Source organism: Sebastes fasciatus, chromosome 11 (genome assembly GCF_043250625.1).
Source record: "Sebastes fasciatus isolate fSebFas1 chromosome 11, fSebFas1.pri, whole genome shotgun sequence".
Classification (NCBI taxonomy): domain Eukaryota; kingdom Metazoa; phylum Chordata; class Actinopteri; order Perciformes; family Sebastidae; genus Sebastes; species Sebastes fasciatus.
This window is the reverse complement of record NC_133805.1, coordinates 35,040,280-35,053,424: the sequence shown is the minus strand read 5'-3', so window position 1 is coordinate 35,053,424 and position 13,145 is coordinate 35,040,280. Positions and strand designations below refer to the sequence as shown.

Sequence of the window (13,145 nt, the reverse complement as noted above, 5' to 3'; positions counted from 1 at the left end):
TCCTGCTGCTGCTCCGGTACTGGTGTGCAGATCAACCGTCTAGTCGCATAAAGAGAATACGCAATTTTGGTTTCTCATTGTCTGAGTGAAGGACACTAAAAGCCCTATCACTGACAACGGTTCATTTCTCCAATATCAATTTAGCAAAAGGGACAAGGCAGAGACGTTCGCTGTCAGCTTGTTCCATTATCAAAGTTGTACAATGAAAAGTCGAGACCCGGAAACAGAGACAGCTGCCTTCAAAGTAAAAGTTGGCTATAGGCAGCAGCGGCCAATTTAAAGAGGTATTTCACTACTGGAAAGATGATATTGTCATAAAACTAGGCTGTCTAAGTCGTGGAAAGGCGAAAATATTTTTGAAATTGGTGCTACATGACCATGGAAAACAGAGAAAAAGGGCTGTGGTATTGTCTTTCGCTCAGAAGGTAGAAAACCTACAACACCCAAAATGCACTGGGCTCGCTGCCACCAGCACCTCTCCCAGGGTCGCTTGCCTGGGCTACTCCACTGGGCCGCTCCTACAGAGTGCTCCAGGGATGACGGATTTTTGTAGGCCAACCAGGAAGTTAGCATCGCCCTGCTTCCCTCGACATAAAGCCAATGGGATCTTTCCATTGGGTTTTGGATTATTGTAGAAAATAAGCTCTGTGGCAAACACACGTTTATGATACTTACATGTCTTGTCAGCTTGTGTTAACCACAGACCTTATTTCAGGCATCTAACTAAAAACCCATTGACTTCCAGACGATGGAACCGGAAGTGCTAAAATGCATAATGCTGTAGTACTCTATTGGATAGGCTTGACCAGAGCCTCCAGTGTGTCTATAAATATTGTCGGCAAAGCAGCGCTACAGAATGCATCTAAAATATCAACACTAGTCATCAGTTTATGGAAACAACTTTTCAAAGGGATATATAGTGGAGTTATACTGTATGATGATGTGCTGATGCAAGAAGAGCAATAATCATTTCCTGTCCACTTTTTAAACTGTCAATTTCCTTCAATGTTATTGCAATAGATGAATAGATACAACAAAGCTTACAATATGAAGTACTTTTGGGATGATAACTCCTGCATTAGGATTACTATTAACATTTTATTTTTTTAATTGGTGTAATAATTATAATGGCATAAACATTTGATGTCTTAGGGTTTGTCATCAACCTGTTCCACAGTAAAACTGGTATTTCTTAGTTGAATTCAAAAAGCAGGTGGGCAGCATGTGTATACATTCAGTATACCTTCAGAAGCTAGCGTAGCATAGAAGTGCTAACGCTAGCTGATGATGTGCTAGTACTCTGTTAATTTTAGCTCTACAGGTCTTTACGTAGAATCATAATGTTTTAGAAATGTATATCTCCTTCTAACCTCTCCCGGTAACAACTATCCCCATCACACAACAGTTAACCAACAAAACCAGCTTGAAAATGAAGAAAATCTAAAAGGATTGCATGAGAGTCTGTGGAGCAGAGCTGTATAGAGTAGGGATCTGCATTCCATGCATAGTATAGAGTGCTACAAGAATGAGTAAAGCCCAGAAAAGAGTTAGCATTTTAGCACTTCCTGTTCCCTCACCTGGAAGTCAATGGGTTCTTTGAATGAGTTTTTACTTAAATGGCTGTAATAGGGTTAACACAAGCTGAAGAGATTTTAATGTTTTGTTCTACGATATAAAATACAACAATAAATCCCACAATCATGAATTATGAAGCCTTTATGTGTCTTAAAAAGTGGCTAAATGAGACTACTAAACGTCATCACGCCAACTCGCCCTCCTTTACATCGATGTGTATAATCGCGCTCATGTGACCGTGGTGTAGTTCGATCATAGCCTAACGTTAGCTTTTTACATCTGGCGATAGCATTCACACTTCAGAAATCATAGAAGTGGTGTTCATTTGTGGAGATTATCTTGCTGAACAAGACATGTAAGTATCAAAAACGGTTGCTGGCCACAGCGTTTATTTTCTGCAATATTTAAAAGCCAATGGAACAATCCCATTGGCTTTTTGTGGAAGGAACCAGGGCGATGCTAACTTCCTGGTTGGCCTACAAAAATACGTCATCCCAGGAATGCTGGTTGGAGCTGGCCGATGCTACTCTATGATTGGCCAGTTCCAGGGGTGGGACTTAATATCATGATAACAGATGTGGTACAATCTAAGACTGAACTGAAGACCCACAGGAGCAAGACAATAATGTCACAGCTATAAGAACAGTTGATGATGTGCTCACTGATGTACATTTGACTGGAGTTGCAATTACTAACATAAAGAAAATGAATGAAAAACTACAATGTGGTGTAAATCCTTCGGGGTGTACTACATCAGGCATATCTGATGAAGTGAATATGTGATGATCATCATTTTAAAGACGTATCAACCAAAGCCTCAGTAGCCACTGTGCACACAGAAGAAACCAGGCTGCAGTAGGGATGTTTTTCTCCTCTTAACGTCTCTAGCCCTGAACACACAGATGTAAAAATACACCCCATTCAGAGGGCCATGTTGCCTAGCAGCCAGTTGGTGGGTAGGATGGTGTGACAGTGTGTGAGATAGAAAATGTAGGAGACACAGAGCAGCTCTGTCAGGGAGAGAAAGGAGAAACACACAATCATTATAATAGATTCAGAATGTTTTTTAACCCAAAGCCAAAGAAATTCAGCCCTATCACCCAAGACTAATAAATACTGACGTGCAATTTTGTTGATTCTGGAAAAAGAGGCCAAGCTGAAATTATCCTTTGAGCTAGGGTTAGTAATGTTGGAAAACTAGCACATCGAGTACACTAGATTTTAAAAATGATCCAACCAAAAAACCCAGCCCAGCGTTGCCAACTCTTTTCCAATGAAAGTAGCTAGCAGCACTAGCTCTAACACCTCTTCCTAACTGGACGCGATGCGAAAGAGCGAACGAGTGAACATCAGATTGTTTCAGTTTTTCCGAATGAAGATGTCCTCCGTACATCAGCGAACAGGCGACACGACATGTTGCCTGTTTGAAGGAAACGCTCGCACCTGGCTCTATTTATGCAAAGTTTTGTGCACCTCCAACCTATTTTCATTGGTCAAAAATCAACGCTGACAGTAACTGACAGTTAATCAATATCACTCTCTCTATGCAATAGAGAGTGATGTCGCTCGTAGTGTATCGGGACAAGTTTTTACGCTCTACCCGCCAGAGCAACACTGACAGTCCGTCCCTTCAGGCCTCCCTCCAAAGCCACTCCAAATTATCTTCATGCATGATCATTTTGATTGAATAAACAATGAAAACGGCTACTGTTAGCTGTTAGTACCAAGCCTCCAGGAAGTGCGCCGGTCGACGATCCCAACTTTCATAGTGGCCAAACGGCGGTACTGCAACTTCTGTGTCCGTCACGTGATGCCATTGAGCCCAAAAAGACCATTTCCCATAGACTTACATTGGGAAAGAGACGTCTGTAACTCAACGAAATTTTTTTTTTGTGGTGAATCAACTCAATACAAACACTCTATCAGCCTTTATTTTATTTTTAAGTTTTTAAAGTTGTAAAACGAACTAATAGCTGAATCCAGAGTTATTTCCCTTCCTCCGTTCATGTGAATGAGACCCAGACCGAGGCTGGAACGCAAGCCGTGACGACGGCGTGACGTTGGGACCCCGTGACCGAGTCGTGTGACCGAGCAGACGCTACTGAGCATGTTCCATGTGCCCAAGATCCGGGTACTTTTCCAAACGGATGTCGAGCCTTTTAGGCTTCATGCGCCACTGAGAAACTTTCATAGGAATGAGCGGGGCCCCGTCTCCAACGCTGTATCCAGTTCTCTTAATACATCCATGGTTAGAACTCACAGCTGTCAAGCTAGCAGCTGGTGGAAGACTCTGGTGACGCGCCATGAGTGCACGGGCAAAATGCACGCAGGCAGACAGCTAGGTAGACAGGCCATCCAATCATTTCATTCAAGCCTAATGAAATGATTGGACAGGTTTATTACAGTCCTGCGGCAGCCACAGATAGCAGATTTTTTTTTTTTTGTCAGAGCATTTAATTTCTTGATTGCTGTCAAGATATAATGACAATTTCAACAATATAACAAAAACATGTTTTTAAAGAACACCAACAACCTTAGCTTTAATCATGCGCTCTATTTACAGTTAACACGGCAACATTTCAAGAAAAGCATAAAATCAGCAAAAACTATGTGCCGACAGGCTTTTTCCTCATTAGTCATTCATCCATTATTCAGTGTGCCGAACACATAATATACAGCACTGCCTATAGCTTGGTGGGATCATGGCTGGATCATATTCTCCATTTGAAGATTGGATTGGAAACTTGCATGCAATGGGCAGGGAGGGCAGGGAAACAAACCCATCACCTGACTCTGTAAAGATATTGCAGTACAATATATAGTGATACAAAAACATGGAGATATGTACCGCGCAGCTGAGAAAAATCAACTAAATATCAACTGGTTTGCACACTGGGTACACTGGGTATTTTTTACAAAGATGCTGGTGTACGATTTATTATTTTAATAATAAATAACAATTCAGTAAGTTGCATTTTGTCAAGTCAAGCCTGTCACTTCCACACTGTAACACATACAGCGTATTAATTCACAGACTCCGCGCCCATCCAGACCACCACTCTCCTGGGCGAGTGTTTGACGTATGCGGCCGGCGTGTTTTTGTATTTGGAGGGATGCAGCGGAGAGAGAAGGAGCCCGGAGCCCGGAGAAAGCTGAAGACGAGAACACGACCAAAGCAACCAGAACCAGCCAAGAAGCAAATGGCTTCCTCGCTTTCCAAAGCAATCCCATATGACAAAAAAAGTGCAAAATGCAAAGAAATCACGGTCGCTGTAAACACCTACATCGCAACGCCGGTTAGCGTAGTTGAAAAGCCAGGATTCAAAAGTCTCATTAAGACATTTGATCCAAAATATGAACTGCATGGTCGCAAATTTTTTGCGGAGAAAGCTCTACGGTAGTTCTACATTTCAGTGAGAGAAAAGTTGGGCCAACCAGGTAACAGTGATAACATAACCAAAGCTGTAAATCTGAATAAGTGGACAAGACTGTAGTTTTGGCCACAGGCTGCACCTTGCGATTGGTGAGTCTTTCTACACTGCTGGGAAAATAATAATTTGTATTATCAGCAATGTCATAACAGCTTACTGGTAAAGATAACAATAAGTTATATTACACTTATTACATGCCATTAAAAACGGTGTGTGTGTGTGTGTGTGTTATGTATTTATCAATATATAAAGCATGTATTGCCAGATAACTATTTCGTTAAAGTGAATACTGTTGGATACTGTTTTGTTAAATTTCACTTTTGATTTCCCCCTTTTTGCATGCAAGATTAAAATAGTTCCAATAAAAACCACCAATGAATATAAACAAGAAGGTTTTAATGCAGACATATACTGCATGGACTACAAGAATCATCATATTGGTGTGATTGTATGCATCAAAGGGTTAAATCAAGCATTTATGAAGTGCTTAGAGGATATTTGAAAATATTGCGATATATGTCGTGTATCGCGATATTACCTAAAAATATTGTGATATTATTTTTAGGCAATATCGCCCAGCCCTAATTCTAATAAATATTTTGAAGGCGATCTGCTGTCTTCAACCTTTATTGGAAGTGTGTTTCGCTCAATGCATAGCTGTGAACGTACACACACACAGTGAAGGCAGAAGAACCATACTCCATCTACCTACTCTAATCTCATCACGTATCTACATAGTAGCTTCAAATAGAGGAAAGTGTTATATGAATAATATGAAAAGATTAATACAGCAAGTTTAGCTAGCTGATATCATACACATTGTTTACTGGTAAAAGGTGGATATACAATACAGCAAAATCAGCTTTTGTGTTTCTTGTGGTTTCTGGTGGCAAACCAAAGAAAGGTGACCCATCATCAACTCAAGACAGCAGCGGCAAATAGGCACGCATGTTCATGAGAACGCCAGCGGTGGCAACTGCTTGCTTAACAGTGCTTTAAGGCCCTGACACTCCAAGCCGACGGTCGGACAGTTTGGGGCCGTTGGTTAGCGTCCGTTGGTCTAGTTTTTGCGGTATGTCTCTAGTCTGCCCGTGGAGTTTTTTTGGCTGATTCAGCATATTGAATCACACGTATCCTACATCTCACGCATCGGGGAGATTAATCACTCTGATTGGCTGTTCAGCTTAAACCAATCAGTGCACGAGAAGAGAAAGGGAAGTGAGGAAGCCAACGAGTAAAGTCAAGAGGACACACACGGAGGGCTCTACTCATCTTTCATCTTCATCTCATCTGATCATTCCAACACACGGATATTTTCACAACGACATGGCCATCTGGAATGAAGCTAAGTGGCAAACGCTGCTTTGTTTCATGTACGTATCATAACATCGGTCTTCCTGTTTCCCTTTTTTGAATGATGAATACAGACTACCGCCGCCTACTGGTAGGGAGAGTTATTTCCTCTCACGCAGGCGCAGAATGTACGCGCTCACTGGCCGTCGGCTGTAGTCTTTGCGGTGTGTTCAAGTGCAACTTTTTGGCCAAAACAAAGACGACGTGAGGCGACGCAACTGTTGGCCTTCGTCACCGCTAATTCTTTCATGTCTGGTTGGTGTGTCTGGGCCTTTCGAGCTATCATCCCCCTAGTAATAGAGCATGTGTTAAATGGCTTTGTAATTTCATCTACAGGAAAATTAATACATATCTACATAACCCCTCCATTTTACTGTTGTTTTCTAATAGCTTGCAGACTAATGGCTTGTACAGACCGCTCGCGTGAGCAGCGTCTGACGGTTGCCTCGCTGAATGGCTGCGTGATTCACGCGTTGTGTGTTCACACCAGCTGCGTCTCTGCTGCTGCTGTCAGCCCTTTATTTCTACATAGAGTTTGCCTTACATAATGGCCATTTCATTTCATAATAAATGTCATTTATATCTATTTTAGACAGAAAAAAGTTAAGAATTGTGTGCTCATTTGTAAATAATAATAATAATCCACCATTAAAACCCCGTGCTTAAATCATTCATGGAGCCCTGCAAGTCACTGCATGTTCTACAACACTGTCCTGTAACTATTTGGCTGCTCTAACCTGTTAACATGGACGGCGAGATAAAAAACAACAGGTAACGCAGCCGCCACGCACTCCTGACGTTCCTGGTGTGGACAAGCCATAATAGGTTTGGGCTTGGAGACCAATTTATAACACAAAGTCTGCACTGCACACCAAGGACGAGGAGCTTGAAAGATGTGGTCGTTAACTAGGCATTAAGATAGAGTTGGATGAGAGAGACCCCCCAGAGACTTTTCCATATCTTTAACACAGAGATAGCTTTCCCTGGTCAGGCCACTGTGGGCAATGTTGCAAATGAATGAGTAGAACTGCTTTATAGCAATATTCAATATACTGGATTGTAGTATCGAGGTTTGTCGGATATTTAATTCACTGGATTAGGCAAAAGCAGACATTGCCATCTGGTTGTTTCTCTGTAAATGGTATCTCTATTGAGTTTTCACTAAATGTACTATATCCCAAACTATATACATATCCACATCATGATGTACAGTTACACAGACCAGGAAGGTGCTCTACATACCGTATGTTCCACCCGTATCTGGAGGGTCTAATAAAAGGTGCTATTGAGTTGCATTATGGGAAGTTAGAGATCAGTGGTGTTGGAGCTTGACCTATATTGAGGACTAAAGCTGCCTTCACATGATAATACATTTGCTTTTCACTCACCGCGAGGTAGGGGACAGAGCCTTGCAGAGGCAGCAGGTAAAATATGTCACCAAAAAGAGGAACGCCATTCACTGTTTCTAGCCCAGGCAACAACGGCAGTTGCAGCTGTTCTCATTGGTTGTGGTCAGGTCACAGGTCAGCGGAACCGAGGTTAGATTGAAATAATTGGAACTTTGAGCACAGCGCTCGGTAGCAATTTTAAGAGTTGCACCAGGGTATCATTAATTTTTTTCGTCACTGAACGTTATGGATATGCACTACTTAATGGCTTGAGCACTCTTTTTACGTGACTATCACACAAGTTATCAGGGAAAATATGGTCACTGTGATCCATATAAATGTCTTCATTTATACAGATTACGGGTTGGTAGGTTGCATGGTAATTCAGTTATTTGTCAGTATGTAAAGCTGTGTGTGTTTGTTACAGTGTGACCTGCCGGTACATTTTAAAGTACTGGTCGTAGCAGGAGTCTTTTAACCCACTTCAACCCCAAATTCAACATGATGATGCAAGTAGGGGCTGAAAAGCAGCAAGCAAGACTCAATACAGTCCCAAGACCTTTGATCATTCATACCATTTAAATCTGAAACCAGGAATACAGGAGTTACATTCTGGCAAAACGTGGTTGTCTTGGTGCTGCTCAGCCCAGCTGCTGGTTGCCTGCATCATCGGATGGATAATTCAAGTAAGAACAGAGCATGGCTGCCACAGAGTTCTGTTCTGTAGTACACTGTATATGCATTCAGCCTGACAGATTTAACACTTTAAAGTTTCATTAAATATCTATTTACATGTTACTTTTCCAAATATCTATCAGTCACTTTTTGAAATCCACATGAACCCCTCTTCATGTCAGCATATATGAGATCCACAGCACTTATTTATAAAGGAAAATATGTCACTTTTACAGCCTGTTACTCCTGTAAATAATTAATAGGAGTTGAGTTTATCATTAAAACAACATTATGACTGGTGTGTTAACTGCATGCCAAATTAATCAGAGCACACAAGGCCATACTGCCTCCTAAATAACCATATGACTGGTTGCTGACAAGTAATGTAGCATTTAAAAGGCTACTTGGCACAGTGCTCGCTCCACATAAAACACACCCGAGCCACGTTACATCACTTCCAGAAAACTTCACAGAGAACAATGGAGGCAAACCAGCATCACCCATCTGTTAGAAACAAATATTCTCAGGTCTAGCTCAGCTAAAAACACAAAAAGGCAGAATCTGTCAGCACGTTAACCTGTCGTTCACCACCGAGCCTGTTTTTAACCGGTACCGACAACGTTACATTCACTTCACAGTTCAACTGACTTTAGCAGTTCTGATTAGGGTTTGGCCAGTGTAAAAATGTTCAAACTGTTTTGAAATTAAAGCTGAAGTTGGCGAGATTGGAGCAAATATGATTAAAAATGTTTTAATTTTTATAAAACGGTCGCTATATCCTGACAGTAGTACATGAAACAGGTAATCTGAAAAAAATCATGTGCTCCTAATGGCATCTGCAAGATTTCACAGACCCGAGGAAAACAAGCAGTAAGAGCTGATCTGAGGTCTGCTGTCCAGCTGCCGTCTCTGAGCAGCTGTCAATCACTCGCGAACTCCGATCAAACGGTCAAACTAGGCAGCGCTGATCAATATAAATTTATATTTTGTTACTGTAATGTCTATTTCTCTCCTCAAATGTTTTCAGAAACATCTTGTAGTTTACTGTTTAGCTGTAAAATGAGAAAGTTTGTGACCCAGACGCCATGTTGAGATCAGGCATAGATGGCTTGAAGGAATGCCAAGTACCGGTCACATGACTTTTTTAGAGTCTGAAAACAGAGCCATGAGTAGGTTATTATGGAATTTTTACCCAATGATACCAAAAATATACTGCCTACTCCCCCTTTAAGCCACATCACCGGACCAGTATACCGAATTTTGTGTCGCACTTGACTCCGCAGCCGCTTGTCACAAAATGAGAAAAGCTGGTCCACCTTAACAGCCCACCTTAAGTGAGCCTGGGTCATTGTTGTCGTTAGCTTCGGGGCTTCACTTAAATCAGCAGGTAGTCAGCAAGACACGGGAACTTGGTTTGGGTCTTGAGGAGTTGTAGCAACAGTCTAAACTGTACACACACTGCACTGATACATTCAAAGCTATAACGTTAGTCTTATCTTCATTCACCGTCACACGCTCGCTCTCTCTCTCTTGACTGCACAATCACTAACGTTACGGGCCGCCGGGCTTGCAATACACTGACGGAAACCCGTCTTGTCTCGTCACCCCAAAAAATAACTTTCTAATAAACAAACACAGCGTGTGGCAAGCACCCCCTCCCTTCTCTACTGAAATTTGATCTCATTCATGTTGCCGGTGTAATGTCAAAGTCACCCGCCTCGGCTCGGCAGATGTGCACAGCCTGTCGAACACTAGTGGCTCCGTTAGTCTGTTTATAAACAAACATAATGTTAATCACATATTGCTTATTACTAATGCAATAAAAGCTGGATTTAACGCCGTGACCTCGTCGGCACCTGTTGCTGATGTCGGCTACTTTTTAATTTGCCAGAACATGTCATAATGACAAATGCAGGTTCAACAGGTTGGCCATAAAATCAAACCGGTGTAAGCTTGTACACTGGGGAAAAAAACAGAAATTGACCAAATCTAGTTGTTATAACAGACACTTGACTGTCCTGCTGTTATTACAGGCATGTGAAGTAACCACAGACACGTGGACGCACAGCGGTGCGCCGCTGCAGAATGAATAGAGGGGAAACAATGGAGTGGATATTTGTGGCATTAAAAAAAAGATTTGCACAATTATGAGGGAAACACTGTATACATTATTGAAATGGTCTTTTACTTTAAGTAACACAGAGTAAGAATAATAGTAACTTTGACTTTCTTTGACTAGAAAAATACTGCAAAATCACAATAAGCAAGTGGCGTGGGGCCCTCGCACACCAGGGCTGCCCTGTCAGAGACTATGCAGTGATCTTCTGTGTTCATATCTCAATATGTTACTATCATAGTAGGCCTACCGGAAATGTAAGTTATGTCCAAACAAAGGTGATCCTAACAGACCACTATTACCACCACCACTATTACCACCACTACTATTACTAATAGTAATAATGCCAATAGTAATTTTAAATGTTAACAGAAGTGCACATTGTGGAGCCTACAGGAAGGCTGATCCACAGTCTGGAGGCATATGAACTAAATGCAGCATCACTGTAGGCTTCAGTCCTGGGGCGAGGAACAATGACTGTGAGAGAGTCAGTGCAACACAGCAGTCTGACAGGGACATTATCTAATACTGATGATCAAATGGATATTGTGTGTAAAAATGTGTTAGTTAGATAGTGTGGCATGAAACTGTTCATATTTGGATGGTTGTTGTCATTCATAGTCGTCTATAAACACTGTGGTTTGACTGATGATACACGAATGATGAGGCACATATATGAATGTATAAATCTTTACATCCGGCCCCGCATAAATTGCCGTATGTACACAACAATGAATCATAATATGCTGTGGAGACTGCAGTGTCACTGGCTGCAAAAAAAAGAGCAGGGTTAAACAGGGATGAGGTGAATACAGATTCAGTATCACTGCTATATCAAGCTGCACGGGGGTCTTGATGATACCAGGATCACCAGCCTGTCTAGCTCATTGATATGTGGCATCTCAATAGCCTACAGTATCACAATGATAAGTTCATATTAATAATTAGCAGCGTTAGTTTCACCTGATTGTGGCATTCAGTGCTGACCAGTCAGAGAACCAATATATCAGTCAACCATATCAGACAGACAGCAGCCTGCCAACCAATCACATAGACATATAGATAGATATAGAGATAGGTAGATAGATAGATAGATAGATAGATAGATAGATAGATAGATAGATAAATAGGTAAACAAATAGATAGATAGATAGATAGATAGATAGATAGATAGAAATACAAATAGATAGATAGACAGATAGACAGATAGACAGATAGACAGATAGATAGATAGATAGATAGATAGATAGATAGATAGATAGATAGATTGATTGATTGATAGATTTCACCTCTACAAAATAAAAGCACGGCAGCAGAGTGACGCTGTCCTTGGTCTCATTCCCGCCTTTCAGCCGCTCCTTTGCACGAGACATCACGAGCGGCCGGTGGTCTCTCCCGTTACCGGGAGACAGGGAGCTGTACTTGATTCCCGTCGTAATTTTGGCGAAATTCCGACAGAGTCCGGTTCCCCCCAAAAAATCCCCTTTAACGGTGGACCAGCATCATCCGAGCTGAGCTGGAAGAGTCGATGTCTGTCAGTGAGATGTGTCCCCTGAAATGCGTTGGGTTTTTTTTGGGGGGGGGGGGGGTTCAGGACAGACACCGTGTCCCCCGGTACTGTCCTCTCTGTGTGCTGACACTCATCTTCATCCTGACGTGTAGAGACGGTGTAGAGAGGAGATGCTCATCCACTCTGCTCTCCTCCAGCTCTCCTCCAGCTCTGCTCTGCTGCAGCAGGTGACCGCCGGTAATCTCAGCCTCAATTAACCGACAACATTTCCTGTCCAACATTTTCAAAATAAAACCCATTTGGACTATTTCTCAGCAATGTTTCCTGTTCGGTCAATAATTCCACTGGGGCGTTTTTATAAACAACATTTTGTGCAAAGCTTAGTAGGCTAATGTTGTAAATATTAATTTGCTTTTATTTTGATGGTAGAATTATAGCTTACTACAAAAAACAACCACATCTGGTTCTATTAGGGCTAATTGTCGCTAACTTGACGCATCTATCAGGTGGCAGACGGTGGAGGAGATAATTGAGAAGAGGTAATGACGTCTCACTTTGCACCAAATTAAAGGTCCCATATTATACTAATTTTCAGAATCATACTTGTATTTTGTGTTTCTACTATAGAACATTTACGTGCTATAATGTTAAAAAAAAACGTTATTTTCCTCATACTGTCGGCCTGAATATGCCTGTATTTACCCTCTGTCTTAAGGGGACTGTTTGTAACTTCTTACACGTATAAATCACCCGGGTCTGTTTCCCATGCGCACTCACATATGCGGGCTCACGTGTGGCTACGCTGTTCAGACTCAGACTCCAACATAAACTACACGGAAGCAACAAAACCGGAAAGTTCTATCTAGGGAAGCCCGTCTGTTAAACAGTGTTGGCCGCGGTCGCAGGAGGCGGGGGAGTCCGTAGCTTTGGTCTCCAGGGCCGGAGTCTCTGCTGTACTCTGCTGCACTGATCCTCTGCCTGCCTGCTTGCCTTAACTCAGCTCGCTCCACACTCCACACTGCAGAAGACTTCGTAGCTCTGAGAATATCTAGTGAATGTACATTGAACGTTTGTGCAGAAATAACTGCTGCAGCTCC

General features: G+C 42.0%; 1 protein-coding gene across 2 annotated transcripts in view; it reads right to left on the bottom strand.

Annotated features, from left to right (window-relative positions):
• LOC141777787 (phospholipid phosphatase-related protein type 4-like) overlaps nt 1-12,269 on the bottom strand; it is a 48,204-nt gene extending 35,935 nt beyond the window's left edge. For both annotated transcript variants that reach the window (XM_074652341.1, XM_074652342.1), the window contains exon 1: nt 11,828-12,269. In XM_074652341.1, the coding sequence (XP_074508442.1) occupies nt 11,828-11,911 (84 nt within the window). In that variant the 5' untranslated portion in view covers nt 11,912-12,269. The remainder of the gene's footprint in view (nt 1-11,827) is intronic.
• Nucleotides 12,270-13,145: the final 876 nt, after the last annotated feature.